Below are 23,148 nucleotides of genomic sequence, written 5' to 3'. Positions count from 1 at the left end.
GAGACTAACCTAACCAGGTTGGGAATATTGGTTATCCCATCTTCAACAATTCTTGCATCTCTCTCTGTGGTATAAATGTTGAAACTGCGGAAGGGGTCTACAATTCCATGGAAGCCCAGTTTTCAGAAATCCAGCATCCTTTAATTGGGGTTTACTGACAACTATTAGATCATAAGACCATAAGACATAGGAGAAGAATTAAGTCAATTGGCCTATCAAATTGCTCCACCATTCAATCATGACTGCGTAGACTCTCCTAGGCCTTTCAATATTTGGAAAGTTTAAGTGAGATCCCCCTCGCCACCAATACTTCTAAACTCCTAGAATGTGAGACGTTGTTTTGGTGGCACCATTCAAACAGATTTTGAATTCCTTCCTTTACACCAATTTGTCTCCTCCTTTGATTCAGCCAACAACAGTGTTGTCATCAGCAATCTTGAATTTGGCATTGGAGCTGTATTTTAATCTCACTGTCAGAAGTATAAAGTAGGGCAGGGGGCTAAGTACACAGCCTTGTGGTGCACCTGTGTTGATGTTGATTGTGGAGAAAATGTCATTGCCAATCTGAACTGGTTGGGATCTGTGAGGAAATTGAGAATCCAGTTGCACAAGGAGGTATCAAGGCCTAAGACTTGGAGCTTATTGATTAGTTTCAAGGGGATGATAGTGCTGAATGCTGATGTGTAGTAAATGAAGAATATCTTAATGTATGTATCTTCACTGTCCAGATGTTGCAGGGCTGAGTAAAGAGTTAATAAAATGGCATCTGCTGTTGTGACAGTAGCCAAATTGGAGTGGATCTACTCTCTCCTCAGACAGAAGTTGAGATGCTTCATAACCATTTCAAACTGTCATACATCCTGGTAGTTCCAGTATATTTTTGCAACAGACTGGAGTTTCAATGCTAGAAAAGCGAACAAAAAATAAGCAGATTACTCTGTTTCACTGCATATCACACAAATTAAATGAGAGGTTTTGTAGCAGCCTATTGGGAATACTTTCTTGATGACCTAACATCTAACTGAACAGCCATATGATACCTGCAATAATTTCATTGAACTATTGCAATTCATCTGTTATATGAACCTATTTTTTATAATGGCATATCACTGCTTTGAAAAATATATTCACTTCAGAAGATCATTAGAGTGTAATTGCCTTATGAAAGAAACTTGACTCTAATTTGAAAGAATGTTAAAATGTTTTGCGGCAATGAAGAGCAGCCCATGAATAAAGAGAATAATGAGCAGGTGTAAATTATGATCACATTACAACTATATATAAAATAGCATATATGCCATGGAAGAATATGTTGAAGATATTCAATTTGCAGAAAAGTGCATTGTAAGCAATTAGGATTATTTTACACAACTGCATATGGCAATAGCTATCCATTAAATTGCATTGTTATAACTAGTTAGTCAAGGATCCAAAGATACCAAATACCAAACATAGGTGCATGGTTATATTGTTCACCAGAAATCAACAAGTAACATAAAAATTTATGGATTTAATACAACAAAAAGCATATTAATGCTGTTATTTCAGAATTATTTCGCATTAGAACTGGTGAAATTATAGCCAAAGTTGTTGACTTGTGCAACTAGATCCTCGATTTTGGAGAAAGATTGAAAATCTGGCTGAGTGGAGCCACAACAACAACCTCTCACTCAATGTCAGCAAGACCAAGGAGCTGATTATTGACTTCAGGAGGAGGAATTGGATGTCCTCGTCACTGGATCACACGTGGAGAGGGTCAGCAACTTCAAATTCCTTGGTGTTATCATTTCAGAGGATCCATCCTGGGTCCAGCACTTAAGTGCCATTACAAAGAAAGCACAGCAATGCCTCTACTTTCCCAGAAGTTTGTGAAGATTCAGTATGTCATCTAAAACACTGATAAACTTGTATAGATGTGCGGTGGAGCGTATACTGACTGGTTACATCATGACCTGGTATGGAAACACCAAAGCTGTTGAACTGAAAAACCAACAAAAAGTAGTGGATACAGCCTAGTCCATCTTGGGTAAAGCCCTTCCCACCACTGAGCGCATCTAAAGGAGTGCAGGAAAGCAGCATCCATCATCAAAGAATCCCACCATCCAGGCCATGCTCTCTTCTCACTGCCGCCATCAGGAACAAGGCACAAGAGAATCAGAATCCACACCACCAGTTTCAGGAACAGTTATTATCCATCAATCAGCAAGCTCTTTAACCAGAAGAGATAACTTCACTCAACTTCACTCACCCCATCACTGAACTGTCCCACAATCTATAGACTGATTTTCAAGGACTCTTCATCTCATGTTATTGATATTTATTGCTTATTTATTTGCTATTATTATTTTTTTCTTTTGTATTTGCACAATTTGTTGTCTATGGCACACTGGTTGTTTGTCCATCTTGTTGCGTGTAGTTTTTCATTGATTCCAGGGAATTGACACTGGAGAGTTATCTTAATAATCTTTCTATTGCTCCCTTTATGACCTGATATCTCCTCTTGGGTTCCTCATCATCTGATGAATCCTCTGTTTTTGTGTCTCCATTGACTCCTTTCTTTTTCACCTTCCAAACATCCAGCTGGGCTTTGGCCTTTGCGTTAACTTTTACAAAAAGTTCATGAAAAACCTTAATGCATGCAGTTGATTCCGGTTCTTTATACTCATAAAAGCCGAATGCTTTCAACTTTCCTGAGGCTTTTCGAACTCTCTTCCAGTTTAAAACTAAGCCACATTTCACAAGTAACTGCCTGATTAACAAATCAGAAGCTTTCTCAGATATATTCCCTGCAAAAACTCTTCTAGCCAGACCACTGTTTTGGTCACTTTCACATTTCCTCTGAGCAGTGTGGTCCTTCCTTGCTTCAATATGCTTTCCAACTAGAGGCACAGAGGGTGGCACCAAAACATGTTTGCCCTCTGTCTGGCAACAGTTCGTGGTGTTTGGCATGGAGACAGTTGTGGCATCATCCCGTACCTTTCTTAATTCACTTTCAGTTGGTTTCATTGCAGGGAATATGGCAAGCATATTGTTGAACGGATCCCCAAACAAGTTGTAGTTGTCTCAGCTAATCACATCCCTACAATGCTGGTCCTCCCGTTTTTACCACATACAGATTGAACTGACAATCTTCAGACCATTTCTTCAATTCAGCCACATAAGCTGAAATGGTCTTCCCTTCCTTCTGATTCTGCTTATGAAACCTAAAGTGTCTGCAATCAACAATGGTTTCAGTTCTAAATGTTCCTGCATTACATTCACAATACCAGCAGCGCTCATTTCAGCTGGTTTAGCTGAAGCAGTCAAACTTCTAGACAAAGTGTATGCTCTTCCACCAATTTCATTCAGCAAAACTGGCATGTGTTTCTCATTAGCTACTTCATTTGCTTCAAAATATGCTCAATTCATTCAGTCTACAAAATCCAGTTATCTGTTGTGCAATTGAATGCATCTATCTTTCCGATGAGCCAGCTCTTTCTGCTTTTTATTTGTTTATTATTATTATTATTATTATCACCCAGTACTAACTGTTTATGAACCCATGAATTCAGTCTGTTTTCTGCCTTTTTAAAAATTCACACATCCCACTGTGCTCCCACAGATAGCTAGTCATCTTGGGTTTATTTTAAAACTTACTCATACCACTGTTAGGTTTTGTACCTCCAAAACATAAAACTAATTAAAAGAAAAGCATGGAGTTGGGGATAACTCACTAATATATAGTTTTACTTCAGTGAGACGCTTACATATGACATGGCGGCATAATGCTGTATGCTGTCCACATAATTTGTATATATAACCATTATGAATTATGTAAACAAGGAATGCTTAATCAAACAGTATGTTTACAATATTACTGAAATATTAAATACACAACAAGGGTTAAAATGTTGCTTAAGACAAACATTTCCTTGGATTCAATGAGATGACAATTAATAAATCAGTTGATAAAGTTAATCCAACATCCAGGCACGTATAAATACAATCTGTACCAGTACTGGGAAATGACCTTCTATGTTGAAAGAGCAGAATGTGGATTTGAAAAACTATAGCATTGGAAAGAAAAAAATAGATGAGCAGAGATTTTTTTTTATCTTTTATCCCAAGATATTTGGAGGTCCTTGCACATGACAGACAAAGTACTAAAATACAGACACAAGCAACTGAAAAGAAAAATGGTATGTTGCCTATACTATAAGAGGCCAGGTGTAAAAGAATAAAGATTCCTTGCTGTAGTTGTATGGACCTCCAGTGAGATTGCAATCAGTTTTGATCTCCCTACATAGGGAAGAGGGTGTGTCAAGAAGGTTCACTAGATTCTTTTCTGGAATGAGAAGACTGTTTTAAGAGGAGAAATTGAGTAAATTGGGTCTCTATTCTCCTGAGTTCAGAAGAATGTAATGATCCCATTGAAATGCATAAAGCCTTAGAATATTTGTCAAGATGAAGTTTGACCGTCTGTTTTCTCTGACGGAGATTGAAGAATGAAAAGTCCCAGTCTCTGGATAGGATGTTGACCATTTAGCATTGAATGCTGATGAATTTTATTTGGTCAGGTGGTCATAAATCAGATGTTTAAACACTGAGTATATTCACGAGTAAGATCTAATGACACTTTGGCACTTAAGGAAAAAGGATGGGAAAGTGGACTGTTGAGTTGGGCAGTAAAATAGCAACTGGAATTCACTCCAAAGAAGTATTGGAGAATTTATTTGGGAAGGGCAGAGAAGGCAAGGGTAGAGACAGTAAATGCTGGGATACCAAGAAAAGTAAAGGAAGAGGGGGTATTTGGGGTGCATGTTCATTGATCCCTGAAGGTCAAGGAAGAGATAGATAAGGTAATTAAAGAGGCATCTGGACTATCCTCTTTTGTTGCTAAAGCATCAAAAACAAGCGAAGGGTTGCTGTTAGAAAACGAATTAAGTTACTGCCAGAGTACTACTTACTGTTGTGGTCACCAAATTATGGAAAGCATGTACTAGCACAGGAGAATATTTCAATAAGATTTATCTGGATGTTATCATCAGAGGGAAGTTTAACTTTGAATAAGGCTGTTTAAGTTGGAATTATTATTCTCTTTAGAATGGAGAAGGCTTTTGAGAAATTCATTTCCCTTTCAAGAGAGATAAATAAGCAAAATAAAAACAAAGGTTTAAGATAATAGAATGCTTAGAAGGAATTTGAGGAGATAAAGAATTCATTGGAATTCGTTAAGTATGAAGAAAAGTCCAGGTTCCTATAAGAGTGGAGGAGCAATACCTCATGTTCCATCTGATAGCCTTCAATCTGATGACATGAACATTGATTTCTCCAGCTTCTAGTAATTTCCCCCCTTCCCCTTCTCTCTTTTCATCATTCTCCATTCTGCGTCTCTCTCACCCCTTCTCTTCTCCTCACTTGCATATCACCTCCCTCTGGTGCCCTTCCTCTTATGGTTTTTAAAAGCTTTACAATCCTCTAGCTTCCCATTAATGTTTGCAAAATTGTATGCCCTCTTTTGTTTTTATGTTACACTCACAACACGCTGGAGGAACTTAGCAGGTCAGGCAGCATCCGTGGAAATGATCAGTCAACGTTTCGGGCCGGAACCCTTCGTCAGGACTTTGGTTTTATGCCGTCTTATCCTTCCCTTGTCAGCCATTCACAGTTGCCTCATCCTCCCTTTAGAATGCTTCTTCTTTTGGATGAATTCTGCTTCTTCTGATTTACTCACAGAAATTCCAGCCATTTCTGCCCAATTGTCATCCCTGCTTGTGTCATCATCCAATCAACTTTGGCCAACTTCTCTCTCATGCCTCTGTAGTTACCTTTACTCAACTTTAATACCGATAGATCCGATTTTAGTTTCTCCCTCTCAAACAGCATGTTGAATTCTATCATATTATGATCACTGCCTCCTGGGGGTGCCTTTACATCATGCTCCCTAATCAAATCTGGTTCATTACACAACACCCAATCCAGAATTGCCTTTCCCCTAGTCTGCTCAATCACAAGCTGCTCTAAAAAGCCATCTCGTAGCCCTTCTATAAATTCCTTCTCTTGGGATCCAGCACCAACCTGATTTTCCCAATCTACCTGAATGTTTAAATCCTCCATGACCAGAAGAAAATTCATGAAGATGATTGGAGAAATACCAGACAGTACTTAGAATGATTTGACTGGAGTGGATAAAAAAATTAAAGATTAAAAATTAGCTTTTTTTGTTACATGAACATCGAAACATTGAAACATGCAATGAAATGCATCAAATTTAATTACCGAGGATGTGCTGAGGTCAACCCACAATTGTCACCATGCTTTGGTGCTACCGTTGCATACCCACAGCTTACTAAACCTAATCATAACTGTACTTCTTTGAAACATGGGAAGAAATTGGACCCCCCCCCCAAAGGAAACACTCATGGCTTTGGAGAACATACAAGCTCCTTACAGACAGCAATGGGAATCGAACCCTAATCAGTGATCACTGACTCTGTGAAGTGATTGGTCGATCTACTACACCACCATGTCGTACGTGGAAAGACAAATAAGGCAGAGTACAAAAAGCTTTAGAACAGGATTAAAGTATATTAAACATGGCTACTGACCATGTGTGATTACCAATTTGTATCAGTAGCCAAGATTTGACTCATAAAAGGTTGGGATAAGTATTCCTGGGTGCAATGTAATCTGAAAGATTGGGAAGAGAAGGAATGAAGGGAAATGACAATGTTGCTGGAAGAGGATACTGCAGAGTTGGAAAGAGAGGATCACCTAACTTGATAAAGTAAAAATCCATCTATCCATAAACTTATGGAAAAATAGAGCTGTGACTGCATGGTTTAGGCTATTCTGTAGTCTACAACTGGAGGGAGGGAAATTAAGGAGCAACTTTGCAGAGATTAATTAAATCCAGCAACGCCGACTTTCTAATGCAGATAACCAGGAGGGCCAGGAGGGTATGGAGTTTCTTAAGTGTTATTATGGGAAAGTTTTTGCTAAACCTCTGGCCCTAAAAGGAAGAAAGTAAAATTCATCAATTGGAGAACAGCTATTTAAATAAATTGTACTTAAACGTTAGTAGTTAGAACTGCAATTGAGTAATGGTAGGGCTTAAACTGAAGATGATACAGCTATAGTCTTGGTACATTCAAAAGGGAAAAAGGGTTTGGAAATTAAAGCCAAAGCTCCCTAGATAACAGAAAAGATAGGAAGTATGAAAAAAGAGTGCATAGCAGACACCATGTTGTTGACACAAGTGAAAACCATGCTGTTTACAGCAAGTTCAGGGGCAATACGAGAAATGAGAATTAGAGTGGCAAAATGGAATGCAAGAAAGAAAGACTGGAAAACAACATTAAAGGTAATTTAAAGAAAATTTGCAGGTAAAAGTTTGTAAGAAGGGGGAGATTGTCTAGTTAAAAAGGGATATTTATGCATGGAGAAATCTCAGGTGGTGACGAGGAGGCATACAACAGTGAGATAGATCAGATGGTGACGAGGAGGCATACAATGGTGAGATAGATCAGATGGTGACGAGGAGGCATACAATGGTGAGATAGATCAGATGGTGACGAGGAAGTATACAACAGTGAGATAGATCAGATGGTGACGAGGAGGCATACAATGGTGAGATAGATCAGATGGTGACGAGGAGGCATACAATGGTGAGATAGATCAGATGGTGATGAGGTGCATCCAGTAGTGAGTAGATCAGATGGTGACGAGGAAGTATACAACAGTGAGATAGATCAGATGGTGACGAGGAGGCATACAATGGTGAGATAGATCAGATGGTGATGAGGAGGCATACAATGGTGAGATAGATCAGATGGTGACGAGGAGGCATACAATGGTGAGATAGATCAGATGGTGACGAGGAGGCATACAATGGTGAGATAGACCAGATGGCTGGGTGGTGTTGCAACAACAACCTCAACCTCAATTGTTAGGATGTATTCTGGAGTTAAGGTATATAGCTAATATTAATATTAATTTCAACAGCATCCAGTCTTCAGAATGGAATGTGGATTGCAGATTGAGTTGAAAATGCAACTCAGAACAATAGTTTTCCTGAAGCTGCAGACTGGGATTGATTGCAAACCAGGAAACACCCATTCACCTGAGATGTCCGCATCTACATGATGCAGCTAGGATTGACGGAGGTGATCAACACTCATTTTGGGTGTGTTGGTGTGAAGATCTAGACATTTGAAATTATGTGCAATTCAAAGGAAGCATTATGTAGCTATAGAGATTGTCCTGTTGTTACCTGTGTTCTTTAACATATAAAATGGGATGTAATATTGGGTCAGTAGGTCTGTTCTTCCAACATACCTCCGGGTCCAACATATTATTCTCCGTAACTTCCGCCACCTCCAACGGGATCCCCCCACTAAGCACATCTTTCCCTCCCACCCCTCTCTGCATTCCGCAGGGATCGCTCCCTACGCAACTCCCTTGTCCATTCGTCCCCCCCATCCCTCCCCACTGATCTCCCTCCTGGCACTTATCCGTGTAAGCGGAACAAGTGCTACACATGCCCTTACACTTCCTCCCTTACCACCATTCAGGGCCCCAAACAGTCCTTCCAGGTGAGGCAACACTTCACCTGTGAGTCGACTGGGGTGATATACTGCGTCCGGTGCTCCCAATGTGGCCTTTTATATATTGGCGAGACCCGACGCAGACTGGGAGACCGCTTTGCTGAACATCTACGCTCTGTCCGCCAGAGAAAGCAGGATCTCCCAGTGGCCACACATTTTAATTCCACATCCCATTCCCATTCTGACATGTCTATCCACGGCCTCCTCTACTGTAAAGATGAAGCCACACTCAGGTTGGAGGAACAACACCTTATATTCCGTCTGGGTAGCCTCCAACCTGATGGCATGAACATCGACTTCTCTAACTTCCGCTAAGGCCCCACCTCCCCGTCGTACCCCATCTGTTACTTATTTTTATGCACACGTTCTTTCTCTCACTCTCCTTTTTCTCCCTCTGTCCCTCTGAATATACCTCTTGCCCATCCTCTGGGTCCCCCCCCCGCATCTTTCTTCCCGGACCTCCTGTCCCATGATCCTCTCATATCCCCTTTTGCCTATCACCTGTCCAGCTCTTGGCTCTATCCCTCCCCCTCCTGTCTTCTCCTATCATTTTGGATCTCCCCCTCCCCCTCCAACTTTCAAATCCCTTACTCACTCTTCCTTCAGTTAGTCCTGACGAAGGGTCTCGGCCTGAAACGTCGACTGCACCTCTTCCTACAGATGCTGCCTGGCCTGCTGTGTTCACCAGCAACTTTGATGTGTGTTGCTTGAATTTCCAGCATCTACAGAATTCCTGTTGTTTGCAAGAATATTGTGTCCAGTTTAGGATTCAAAGAAAGATGCAGATGGCCACAAATATTTCCAGAATGAGAAAATTAGATAATCTGGAAAATCTGGGGTTATTAATGGAGGAGATTGTAAGGAGATTTGATAGCACTATTTGTAGTCACTAAGAGTATAAATAAAGAAGAAAAACGAGTGCCACTGTCAGATGGGCTGAGTGCAAGAGGACATGGAATGAAAATGATTGACCATAAAAAAAACCTTAAGTGACAAGAGAGTCAAAAACTCCTCTGCATTTACTTAGATACAGGAATGCATTGTCAGGGATATTGGTGAAAGCCATTTCAATTATATGTTCATTGGAAGGTGGATAAGTATCTGAAAGAAATTGTACGACAGTGGGACTTTCAGAAAGCCTTTGATAAGGTGCCACATAGGAGATTAGTGGGCAAAATTGGAGCACATGGTATTGGGAGTAGGGTACTGACATGGATAGAAAATTGGTTGGCAGACAGGAAACAAAGAGTAGGGATTAACGGGTTCCTTTCGGAATGGCAGGCAGTGACTAGTGGGGTACCGCACGGCTTGGTGCTGGGACCACAGCTATTTACAATATACATTAATGATTTAGATGAAGGGATTAAAAGTAACATTAGCAAATTTGCAGATGACACAAATCTGGGTGGCAGTGTGAAATGTGAGGAGGATGTTATGAGAATGCAGGGTGACTTGGACAGGTTGGGTGAATGGGCAGATGCAGTTTAATGTGGATAAATGTGAGGTTATCCACTTTGGTGGCAAGAACAGGAAGGCAGATTACCATCTGAATGGTGTCAAGTTAGGAAAAGGGGAAGTACAACAAGATCTAAGTGTCCTTGTTCATCAGTCACTGAAAGTAAGCATGCAGGTACAGCAGGCAGTGAAGAAAGTTAATCGCATGCTGGACTTCATAACAAGGGGAGTTGAGTATACGAGCAAAGAGGTCCTTCTGCAGCTGTACAGGGCCCTGGTGAGACCACACCTGGAGTATTGTGTGCAGGTTTGGTCTCCAAATTTGAGGAAGGACATTCTTGCTATTGAGGGAGTGCAGCGTAGGCTCACAAGGTTAATTCCCGGGATGGCAGGACTGCCATATGTTGAAAGATTGGCGCGACTGGGCTTGTATACACTGGGATTTAGAAGGATGAGAAGGGATCTGATTGAAACATATAAGATTATTAGGGGATAGGACACGCTAGAGGCAGGAAACATGTTCCCGATGTTGGGGGAGTCCAGAACCAAAGGCCACAGTTTAAGAATAAGGGGTAGGCCATTTAGAACAGAGTTGAGGAAAAACTTTCTCAACCAGAGAGTTGTGGATCTGTGGAATGCTCTGCTTCAGAAGGCAGTGGAGGCCAATTCTCTGGATGCTTTCAGGAAAGAGTTAGATAGTGCTCTTAAAGATAGCGGAGTCAAGGGATATGGGGAGAAGGCAGGAACAGGGTACTGGTTGTGGATGATCAGCCGTGATCACAGTGAATGGTGGTGCTGGCTCAAAGGGCCGAATGGCCTACTCCTGCACCTATTGTCTATTGAGACAAAGAGAATGAGACCAGATGGATTGCTGTAGAATTGACAAACAGAATGTCTTTTCCATTTTCTAAAAATATGTAATTGCTGGCTGGTAAATATAATAGTGAAAAAAGGTGCTGTATCCCACAGCCAAGTAATAACGAGGGCATTGCGTCCTTGGGAATATTTTTCCAGACACCACGCCTGTATGACATCAATTACTGTATTTCCCTTGGTGTTATTTTAAGTAAAGATAGATAATTGAAAGAACGCTCGGAGATAATATTTATATTATACATTATGTGATTACAAAAAAAATAAAGACAATCAATGTAGTGTTTGAAAATAAACAAAGAGAACACAGTGACTTCCGGAATTAACAACGCAGATAATCAGTTCGAACTCCATTCTTGCGGCCGTGCGCAACTTGGAGCTTGTTCCGGTAATCCACGTGGCCACATGATACAGACGTCAGAACACGTTCCAGCCAACGCAAACCAGCAGCGAATCACGAGCCGAGGAGTACAGCAAGACGCAGTGTACCAGAGCAGGCACCAATCAGCTGTCGTACTTTGTGGATCGTCTTAATGATTATGCAAATAATATTGAGACAACAAATGAAATGACACCGGTTTACGTCCGTCACGATAGCAACCAATGAATTCTGACTGTGATCACGCCCGATTGTGACGCTTGGAATAAGTTAACTGTCCTCGCCGCCATTTTGTATTAGGAGAGGGGAAGGAGTGGACGTGTGGAGCTGTTGAGGACAGTTAACTGTAGTTTTGACTTGGTTTTAGAAAGGACTTCCTTACTATGCGTTCATTTAGAGAGTAAATACGTATTTTTTAAGGGGAGGCTTTTTTTTATATCCGTGAGGTATTAGTGAACGGAAGGAGTTTTCATTTAAAACGCAATGATGGCGGAAGACGCGGCGAAGGCGGACGCCTGTAAAGAATATCAGTCGTCGCTAGAAGACCTGACTTTCAACAGCAAACCGCACATCAACAACCTCACCATCTTGGCCGAAGAGAACCTGAAGTACTCGCCGGAAATCGTCAAGTTAATCGAAGCACAAATATTCAAGGTTTTTAAATCAGTTTTGTTTTAATTTAAAACATTTTTTCGAAGAAAATTCCGAGTTTTTTTTTAAAAGTCTGGCTAGGAGAAGGGGTGAGACATCTGGCGGCTCGGCTCGCCTCCCTGTTGCTGCTGTTGATCAAGATGGCGGCCCGACTGTAATGCGGATTTTAGCCTCCGCCCGGTCTCTTCCAGCCGTGGCGTCGGCGGCTCTCCATCCCGCCATGTTTTTTCCCCCTAAGCGAATGTGTTTTTTAATTTCGGGCTAGATCAGCGAGAGTGAGCTTTATTTTCTCCTCGATCCTGCAGCTGCCGTGTGTCCGGTCCGACATTCGCCGATTAGCCGGAGCCTGCCCTCTCCCCTCCCTCTCCTGTGTCCTCGGGTGTGACTGGCTTCGGGGCAGCGATCTGGGGGAGGGAGGGAGGGAGGGACGGCTGGTTAAAGTGGTTCTGTTGCACCCGAACCGCTGTGTCGGCTACGAAATTACTTATTAGCTGTTAAATATATCGTGTTTTAAGTCCATATTTCCAGTGTTAGTTTATTGATTGTGTAGATTACGTATTAATAGCCCCGCAGAGATTGCATTTTGCTAGCTCCTTAAATTGTCTTTATCGTTAGATTTAGTTAAGTGGCTCGAATTTCTTGCCTTTTTAGTTCGCGTTAATATTTCTGACGTAGTGAGATAGTTAAACGAAAACAAGTATGTGTGGTTGGGTGCAGGTGGTTTTCTCTGTAACTGGGCCAGACCGAACATGCTTCCCTTTTTAAAAAAAAATAAAGGATATTAGTGATATCTTTTATCTAATGTTCTTAATGGCGTGACCTGTTTAAATGGTTATGAAAAATTGCCAATAAAGAAAATGAAATACTTTCTTTTGTCTTATTTCTTTCAGACTTACAAGGTTTTTATTACTGTTTGAGTCATTGGTATTCTATTCAGGGGCACACTAATCACAAAACTGAATGTTGAAAGCTTAAGTATTGGGGGCTGCCTAAAACGAAGTATAAATAAGCGATGAAGAGTTATTGTATTAGATATTTAAAATGGGGTATATAGATTAACTTTAGGTGGTTGAGGAGAATTCAAAATGATTCGTTAAGCTATAAAGTAATAAACATCTAAGTTCAGCCCTTAAGGACAATTTTATAACACCAACGCATTAGATGAATTCTAAACTTAAACTTGTATTGTTTCATAGTCTTGCTTTGTGACTTGAGAATGTGGAATTTCCACTTGGTAAAGTAAGATGAAAAAGCAAGCTTTGATTACTTAATGAAACCGCTTTGAACAGTTGCATGGATGGTGTTCATATGAATAATTATCATTGGCAATCAAAGGCCCATTAGGAACGTTGAAGGTTTTTCAGTTTTCTCCATAATTACACAGGTTTTTGAAGCAAATATATACAATCTGCTTACCAATAGTATAGCTCTATTGTAATCCAACGTAGTCAAATCACCTTAATATGGCCAAGTTAAGCATTCAGTTTTGTGACCTCCGTTATTAAGCATGTTGCTGGGTAAAATTCAGTAATGTCTGCTACTTACCCTGTTGCAGATATATTGGTAGATGCTGAAGGTCTACAGCTCACACAGGTGTTCATTTTCACACGTCATTTAATGACTTCGATACCTATGGTCTGACTACCATCTCTGGTTTATTTTTGGAATTTATCAGCATAAAATTTTGGCTGCTTAAAGCCCTGATGATGCGAAAATGCTGTCTGGTTAATTGGAATAGCATGGCTTCTTGGAGCAAGAACTAGTGCAGCTCCCATGCTCTTCAGCATAGATCACAAATGATCTTTTTTATTTACCCTTGTAATAAATTTAAATCTTAATGATGGAGCAGGCTCAACAGGCCAGATGCCCTATTCCTATTCCTTTGTTCTTAACTAATTTTCCGCTTTTTGAGTTGACTGGTAGTCAGTGTGTTAACTATTTCTAAAAATTGCCAGTATCTGCAGCTTTGATACCAATGTTTTTTGCTTTCATATGTTCCTGCTCTTTCTTGGTCCCGGAACGTCTGATTATTTTATTCCTCTCAACTGTTCATTGATGGTGGAAACTAAATGGCCCGGCTTCCATATAAATGAATAATTTCTTGGCCGGTAGTTAGAAGAACATCATTATTGCTGAAATTTACATGTTTTATGTTGGACAGAATTGGAGCAGATCATAATTTACAATGTAATAGTGATACTAGAATTTGATTTCCAGTAATCTGATAAGATCCACACCAAATGAAACATTAAACCAATTTAAATAAGTAGCTTGGTGAATTTCAGGGTTAAAGATGAAAACTACTTTCCTTGATATTTAATAAATGAATTTCTTGAAGGACATGAATCAAGTATGGCCTGTTCAAGAGCTGATGAAAGTAGTGTTAGTTTTTGAAAGCTCCATTTCATGAAAGCAATTAAGTTATGATTGCTTTTTGAGCTCCAGATTTTCCATTTGTATAGTATACAGCATTCTGTGATCAGATTCTGGAAAGATTTGGAGCATAAAATTTAGGTTGAAATCCTATTATTGGCTGTAACTTCAAATTCTTTTAAGGATGTCATTGCCTTTGCGAACAACCTACCAGTTCCCATAATTCACATAGCATGTTGTCCAGAACTTTATGGAACTAATAAACTTTGACAGTATCTGATTCCTGGAGTAATGTTGCTATAGAAATGATGCTACCTCAATTAAGCACATAATTTATACAGGTTTATTCAGTCCAAAGTTTAATAATTGGTCAGCAATTTGAAGGCTGTCTAAATGTAAAGATGGTCTTCGATATGTAATTTGGATTCAAGTATAATTGGAACATTCAGTTCAAACCCAAACAAAAGCAAATCCTTGTGTACTATGTATATCTATTACATTGGGAATATTATAATTGCCTGCCTCCAACATTGTTAAACCACATTTTAGCCATTAAGTGTAATAGAGATTGTTCTAATGGAGTTTCATAATGAGTTAAAGGCCTATCTTTAAGAAGTGACTAATCAATAAGATCTTTACCTTTTTGTATTTGTATCTCATACAAAGCACAGCTAAAAGTGTAAACCTAAAGTTTGAATTGTGAATTGGGATGGTGCTTTAGTCTTGAAGTAATGCACTGTACAAGGTTTTAAGGAATTTCAAGCAGAGGGTGTCTTAATTCAATGCAATTGAGAGTACGTTGTCTTGAGTGGATGTAGGCTAGCATGGGTCAACATGGATTTGGTTTTCCTAATTAATGCGGGCAAATTTGCAAGAAAACTGAAGTCAAACAGGCTCGGTGTTCAAATTTCACCTGGCATCCATCAAATGACAATTCAACTACCACTTTGATCACAGCAGATCTAAATATTAGCAAGCATAATGTTACCTACTGATTAATATCCATCACGTGTCATCAAAGTACACAGGTTTACATTGTTATCCTGGTGTGTACTGGTGTCCATTTTCTCATGTGATTTTTGATGTTTGGTGGGGAAGGCTGGAGTTGCGTTTGATTCTGATATGCAAGAGTAATGTGAGTTCTACATTAAAAATTAGAATACTTTTTGCACAATTCAAATGTACATGCTTAATGTGGTTTTGTTAAAACATTGATTTATAGTAGTGGTAAATGGGGGGGTGGGGAGACATTCAGGGTCTGAGCTCAGTTTAATAGGCATAATTGAAAGTTGCATGAAATCTGGTCTTAAAGTTGACATAACTGCAATGAAAATGGATAAGGTTGGTTTTTTTAAAAAAAATCAAGTAGGATCTTTATTCCATGACTACTGCCTTGTAGTTGGCTGGGTTGTGATTGGCATGCGTTGGTATGTTCCTAAGGAAAACCAGCTGGCATTTTGTCAATTGAGAATGGCATTGATAGCCTAAACACTCAGCTGCAGTTTGACAAAGTTAAGTGCTTTCAGAATAGTCCCCAAATGTGAACAGAATAAATGGTATGTTAAACACTCACCCAAAAATATTAGAAACAAACTTTCTTGGTTTGGAATTGGTAATGAGTGCATAGTGTAATGTATAGAAATATTTGGGCAAAATGGCTGGCTTTGCAAGCAATTAGTCTGTAAAACCATTTCTATAAATTCATAATTAGGTTACTGAATTATAACTGATAATTAATCTTGGAACTGCATTTTGCTGCAGTAATTGAAGAATGACTGGCAGCTTGTATTCCATTTCCTCGCCAATATGTTTCTGATGATTGGAAAACATGGAAGATCTTTGAAGCGACGTACATGGAAGCAAACAGTAAAAGGGCTATGTACACGTGAATGTAAATGTAGCATTCACAGACGCCATGGAACTGTTCTGAGACTGAAGGATTCCTTTTCGTGTTGACAACAACCAAATCCTAGAAATGCTGCATTCTGGAACAGTTTACACTTAACTGCAAATGAACCTTCCTGTGTTCGTATGTCATTGACTTTTTTATAAAGTTGCTTTATCTGTTGTCCTAATATTCTGAGTTTTCCTATTGCTGCAGGCACCAGTTTCAGAGAAACTTCCAGTAATGTATCTCATGGATTCCATTGTGAAGAATGTTGGAGGAAGCTATATCACACTCTTTGCTCAAAACTTAGGTGTTACATTTTCTAGTGTATTTGAAAAGGTACCTATAATTTTGTCACTAGTGTGTGTGTATATATGTATATATTTGCTTCTGTTTTGTAATTGAAGTAGCTGATGAAAGGTATGTATGTTTATGGAGCTGGAATGCATGTATGGTTTAACCTCAGATCAAGATTTACATTGTATTGGTACACTTCAGAATTGAGCTGCATTTAAAATAGTTCAGTGGCATGAAAATGGATTTGCTATAATCTGAAGGGTGAGTTTTGAGAGAATATGTAGAAATACAAGATTAGATTTTAAACATGGACAGTCTGAGATGCATCTTTGTTCATTTAAAACAATTCTCTGACTGCATTCTGAATTTCAGGTTCTGAGCCCCCCCCCTCCCCAAAAAAAAACATTTTTTTGTGTGCAATAATAGGCAGGTAGCCTCATGCTTTTGCTTGATAGAGAAAAAGGACAAATTTGAATATTTTGAGGGCATAACTTCATGTGGCTTCTATTATAATGTATCAATGGCCTTTGTGGAAAAACAACTTCAATTTTTAAATTGTACTTTGGGGGCATGTCCATTTTTTAATACTATAAATGCACCAGAAAACTGGTGTTAACAAAGTTATTGTGCTTAAATTGTCTAAATTATTAACTGCAAATAAGTGTGGAATAGGGTGCTCTTCTACATTATTTTTGAAAAATTATTTGCAGGTTTTAAGTGTCTATATTTTAGAGGCTTCACTTCATTGAAAAGCTGACTGGTGGTGCAGTGGCAACCACACTGAACATCGAGGCGAATGGTCCTGGGTTTGAATCCGGCTGGCTCCTTGCACACTTTCCATCCGTGCTGGGTTGAGCGTCAAGCTAGCAGTTCTGCCTCTTATTTAAAAAAAACACACACACACATGCTAAAGAAATGGCAAGGTTGCTGCCCGACATGCCACAAAGGCGTGGCGAAGGCAAAAAGCATTGAAATTTACTGCATTTTTGGTACTTTTCATGCCACTTAACTGCCATGACAGAAGGAATTTCCTTTAGCAATAGAACTAGAATTTTCCTTTTTGAGGCTGACTATAAGAATTCACATTCCCTGATCTTTGAGTCTTCTCTTTCAAATCCAACCTACAAATACACTAAATGGCATCGTCATTTCCTAAGCATTTGTTCTGGATGCAATTGCTTTTTCATGTTGAATATTCTTTGTGCTGACACATTTTTGATTCATACAACTGGAAGTGGAGGTTTTTATTTTATATTTAAGCCAATTTCGATCTTTGTCCCAGAAGTAGATCACAATTTAATATGTATCACTGCCAGATTTGGCATTATTCTGTGACCAGCAACTGAAATTCAAATGGTGAGAAATTAACTTTCATCTCACTGATAACACTTTGAGTGAGGTCAGCAGAAATCACAATTTGAAATTTACATTTGATTATAGATGCTATTCAAATGGATAGTAAAGTTTTGTACTGCAGTGTTGTCCTCAGCATTCATGTGACCAAATGAAAAATGTAATTACTAAGATTTATATTTTTGACTCTGAAGCATGTGCTTAAATTGTATAGTTTGATTTGTTTTTGAGGGAGAATGTTGAGGCAGTGAATGATCATTGTTGTGTACCTTACACAAAAATAGCATGTTTTGAAAATAGTAATTGAATCGCTCAACAGACACCATATTAGCTAAGCAACTGCACAAATATCCCAGTACTTGAGTCTGCTTCAGAAACTTCATTAAAAGAAATCTCACTTTTAATGCAGCTTTCTTAATCATTCTTTGTGATTTATTCTGATAGGTATGTTTGTAAGATTATAAAAGCCATAACACTCATAAAGTTGGATAATTATTTTGTTCTTAGGTGGATGAGAGCACTAGAAAAAGTTTGTTTAAATTGCGTTCCACGTGGGATGATATGTTTCAACTGACGAAACTTTATGCCTTAGACGTCAAAGTCAACAAAATAGATCCTGCATGGCCTATTAAGCCTTTACCACCAAATGTGAACAGTTCAAGTATTCATGTAAATCCCAAGTTTTTAAATAGATCGGTAAGTGTTAAAGGAATCTCGCCTCTTTCATAAGGAAAGCATAACATATGTTGGTCAACTTCAAGTTGGATTAATGTCCTTGGCACTATTAAACTTAATGAGCATAAATAAAGAAAATTTGCAAAATGTTTGTTGTGGTGTTTCTCTTATTTGCCAACATTTCTTGTACCAGCTTCCTTGGAGAATTGTAGAATACCCTGGTCATAACTTGAATTTTTCCTTGCTTGTAGCTTGAAGAACCCAGCACCTCAAGTTCCACAGTTGCTCCTGTTAGCTCAGCCAAACAAAACATAGCTGAGTCACAGAAAAACATAACACAGGAGCAAGAGCAGTTTATAAGACAGCAACTATTAGCAAAACAAAAGCAGTTACTTGAGTTGCAACAGAAGAAGTTGGAACTGGAATTAGAACAGACAAAGGCACAACTGGTAAGTTAAAGTACTAATCACAAAATATTACATTTCAGTGGTAAATAACCATAGGGAGTGAAGGTAAGTGGAGATTAACTTTTCCGCGTTGACGGAATTTTACACTTGAAAATCGGGATATAATAGAAAAACCTTGGACCAGAATTTTAACGCCTAGGATTTTAGCAGAAATGTCAGTTTTCATTGGTTGACAGCATTTAGATTTGATATTGATCTGAGGGATTGCTAAGTCTTCACAATCTCTTTTAAACATTGTTAGTTCTGTGTCGCATTCATTAGCTGGGGGTGTGCATAGCCAAATCAGTGTTAATATTTTCTAAATGCAATTATTGATTACTTGTCTGAAATTTAGCTATCTTGCATTACTAAGGCAGTTAACACATTCTACCAGCTCATGGGGAATGCAGTGGCAGTACTTCAGGTCATACATAAACAAGTTCAGTTGTGTAAATAGGCCTTAAAGTAATATTGCTATTTAGCAATACAGCATGGAGTAGGTCCTTTAAGCCATACAGTTGTAACAACTCTACAACCCCGGTTAACTCTAACCTAATCACAGGACAATTTTAAATGGCCAATTAACATACCCTGTACATCTTTGGACTGTGGGAGGAAGCTGGAGCACCTGGAGAAACCCCACACTTGCCACAGAAGGGTGTACCGACTCCTTAGAGTGGCGCTGCAATTGAACTCTGGGACACTCCGAGCTGTAACAGTGTCACAGCTCTGCTTCTGTTGGCTAATATTTGGCCAAGTAAGCTTCACTATCAACAATGTCAGCAATATCTTAAGGCTGCTACATCATTCATATGAATATATAAATCTTGCCATATCAGCTAAGATCCATTCTTAAATCATGGGTTAGCTTGCATCTCACTTGTGTATTGGGAAAAGCACAGTATGAATTTAATGAGAATGGTGAAAATCAAGACCACAAAGGCACATTTAGCTTGGGGGATGATTTCACCCAGGGGCAATGTTGGATGATGAGCCAATCTCCTTGCCCCAAAACGGTGTGATGGTTGACAGTTGTGCCTTAAGTGGTGATAAAATTTCTATTATAATTTGTAAACAGTATAGTATTTCGTTCCACAAAATTAAATCTGGATTTTGCTACAACTTCGTTTTAAAAAATAACTTGATAAAATGAGCAAAACATTCTAGTAAATGAGCTGACAAACACTTGCTATACCTAGATCAAACAATGTTTCTAGATACGATTTCAGGTCAATGAATCATGAGAATGAGTTTTAATTTTGATTCACTAAATATGAAGATGTTTAAAACATCTATATTTACTGAGTTATTTGGATTTAAGGATGCTTTCTAGTTATCCAATTAATGTACTAAGAAATTGAGTTGTGTTTTTTGGAAAACAAATGCCAGGTTCTTGCAAAGCTGGGTATTTTGGCTCTCACCTCATTTTATTTTTAAGTACATCAATTGGATAACCAGAAAGCATCCTGAAATCTGGATACCCTGACTGTATGAGGCAAATACTTATACAGTTCAAGCAGATCTTGGACTATTTTAATGCTTTCTCTGCTTACAATGACTTGTATTTTCCAAATAGTTGTAGCGATGTGGCAGGATTTTATCAGTAATTGCAAGTTGGAAAGGGGTTAGTATTATAAGGATAGCATACATTACTCATAATTGGAGCAGAAGGCCAGTCACCCTTTGTATATAGTTGCAAGAAAAGGTTTGTGAACCCTTTGCAATTACCTGGTTTTCTCTGTTACTCTGTGGTCTGATCTTCATCTACAAACTTAAGTCGCAATACATAAACTAATAACACAGTTGTAATTTTCATTCAACACATTGCTTAATCATTCACAGTCCAGGCTGGAAAAAGTATGTATTTAATAACCGGTAGACACCTACTTCAGCAGCAATAACCTCCACCAAATGTGCCCTGTAACTGCTGATCAGACTTGCACAATGATGAGGAATTTTAGACTCTTCCTCCATACAAAACTTTCAGTTAATCCACATTCCTGGATACTTTTCTTGAACAGCCATCTTCAGGTCATGCCACAGCATCTCAATTGGGTTAAAGTCTGGACTGTGGCCATTATTTTCTTTAACCATTCTGTTGATTTACTTTTGTTTTGGATTATTGTCTTGTTGCATTGTCAAACTTCTATTGAGCTTCAGGTGACAGACCACTACCCTAACATTATCCTATAAAATGTCTTGATACAATTTTTGAATTCTTTGTGCCCTCAATAATTTCAAGCTTGCACCATGGTTCATACTTTTTCCTCTAAACATAGGAGTTCATTTGTGTCATCTGTCCACAGAAATTGTCCCAGAAGTGTGGCACATCCAGGTGGTCATTCGCATTGAGACATGCAGCAATGGTTTTTGGAGAGCAGTGGTTGCTTCTGGTGTTCTTCCATTAACAGATTTTAGCAAGTTCTAGAGATTTCTGCAGGCCTTCTGCTGTTATCCTTGGGTTCTTTTTCACATTCAGTATTGCAAGTTGTGCTCCTGTTGTGATCTTTGTAGGACGGCCACTCCCAGGGAGAGTAGTTTCCTTTTGTAGATAATTTCTCCTACTGTGGTTTGAGCACTCAAGTCTTTAGAAATGCTTTTGTAACCTTTTTCCACCTTCATGCATATCTACAGTTCTTCCAAGGTCCTCTGAAAGTTGTTTTGATCAAGGCATGGTGTACATAAACATATCTATCTTGAAGAGCAGGCTCTGTCAGTAACCTGACTTCGTGTGTCTTCTACAGCTCACGCCCCTATTCTCATCTCATTGATTGGAACACCTGACTCCAAATAGCTTTTGTAGAAGGCATCAGACCTCCAGTGGTTCATACTTTTTTTCAACCTAGACTGTGATTGTTTAAATAATGTACTCTGTATTGGCTAAGTATAATTGTGTGGTATTGTGACTTAGATGAGGATCAGATCACATTTTGAGCATTCAGGAAACCAAGTAATTGCAAAGGGTTCACAACTTTTTTTGCACTGTACCTTGAGATCCAAGGTAGATGCAGTTTGCCCTAAACAGTTTTAATGAAGAAAGGCATCAGTTATTATCAAGTCAAGTTGGCAGTCAGTAATTATTTCTCAGATCCTGCCAAACTTGAAAACAAGTGGGATATGAGCCGGATTTTCCTAATATGCATATTACTAGACTTTCAGAATTTACTGTTGTTGAGTTTGAGCATGCTACCTTGGTTGCTAGTCCCATTGCCATTACACGACTGATACAAATATGGCATGATAGTGTAGAATTTGCATGAAGATTGCATGTTTTCTCAACCTATCAGTTGGAAATCCCAGTAAAATTCTGGTTATTAATATTAATTTGAGGGATATTTTTCTGAACCACCATAAAAGATTTGCACCTGAGACCATTTGTAACAGAAATAAGTGGTTGAAGTTCTTGGGAAATGTCTTTGGGTGTCAAAGATTACAAGAATCTCTTCCTTTCAGAAAACATGGTTTCCCTTTTGCTGCACTTTCTGAGCAGCAACTTTTTTAGGGAACCCTACTTTATTTTCAATAACTATTGTTGATCAATGAAACAGCTATTGATCAGAAGAGAGTTAATTTCTCCAACATTTCAAAAACATCAGCTTCATAAACTACCTTGCTATCAAAAGTTATATTCATGTTTGTATTTGAAGTGTTGTTGAGCAATTAAAAAATAAATGTGTGGCCAATGGTGGTGTAGCTAGCAGAGGTATCTTGGCTCCAGATGTCTGAAGTTTTCATTTTTCCTGTGGTTGAGTGGATTTCAGTAAATCCACAGTTTCTTTCCACGTCCTAGAAAATGAGGGTCCTTGGGTAAATTACAACAATAGAATGGATGAGTAAAATATTTGGGAGTATGGGAGTAGTTAATGAGAATGTGGAGAGAATGAATTGTTTAGGATAGAATTAGTATGAAAATGGTTGTTTATTGGTGCAGACTCAAATAGGCTGCAGAGTTGAATTTTCTTGTGTCTGACTAATCCAAGTGAAAAATCATGATGGGAATGCTTGAGTCATCTGAAGAAAGGTTTATTGTCTTAAGTGATTACCTGTGCAGAATATTTGCTGGATGTAACAGGCAGAACCAGTTTGTCACAAGGCTATTTTCATATGCATCTGTTGGAATCATTTAATGTGATATAAACTGTTAAAAAGAAACTGACAATTTCTTCCTGGACA

General features: G+C 38.9%; 1 protein-coding gene across 1 annotated transcript in view; it reads left to right on the top strand.

Annotated features, from left to right (window-relative positions):
• The first annotated feature begins 11,595 nt into the window (after window positions 1–11,595).
• The window catches only part of pcf11 (PCF11 cleavage and polyadenylation factor subunit), a 31,441-nt gene continuing 19,888 nt past the window's right edge, over window positions 11,596–23,148 (top strand). The window contains exons 1-4 of the mRNA XM_063053955.1: window positions 11,596–11,946; window positions 16,418–16,543; window positions 18,362–18,550; window positions 18,781–18,978. Of these exons, the coding sequence (XP_062910025.1) occupies window positions 11,776–11,946; window positions 16,418–16,543; window positions 18,362–18,550; window positions 18,781–18,978 (684 nt within the window). The 5' untranslated portion in view covers window positions 11,596–11,775. The remainder of the gene's footprint in view (window positions 11,947–16,417; window positions 16,544–18,361; window positions 18,551–18,780; window positions 18,979–23,148) is intronic.

This window comes from Mobula hypostoma, chromosome 7 (assembly GCF_963921235.1).
Source record: "Mobula hypostoma chromosome 7, sMobHyp1.1, whole genome shotgun sequence".
Taxonomy (NCBI): Eukaryota; Metazoa; Chordata; class Chondrichthyes; order Myliobatiformes; family Myliobatidae; genus Mobula; species Mobula hypostoma.
The sequence above is the reverse complement of the archived record's forward strand: the minus strand, read 5'-3'. Positions and strand labels throughout refer to the sequence as shown.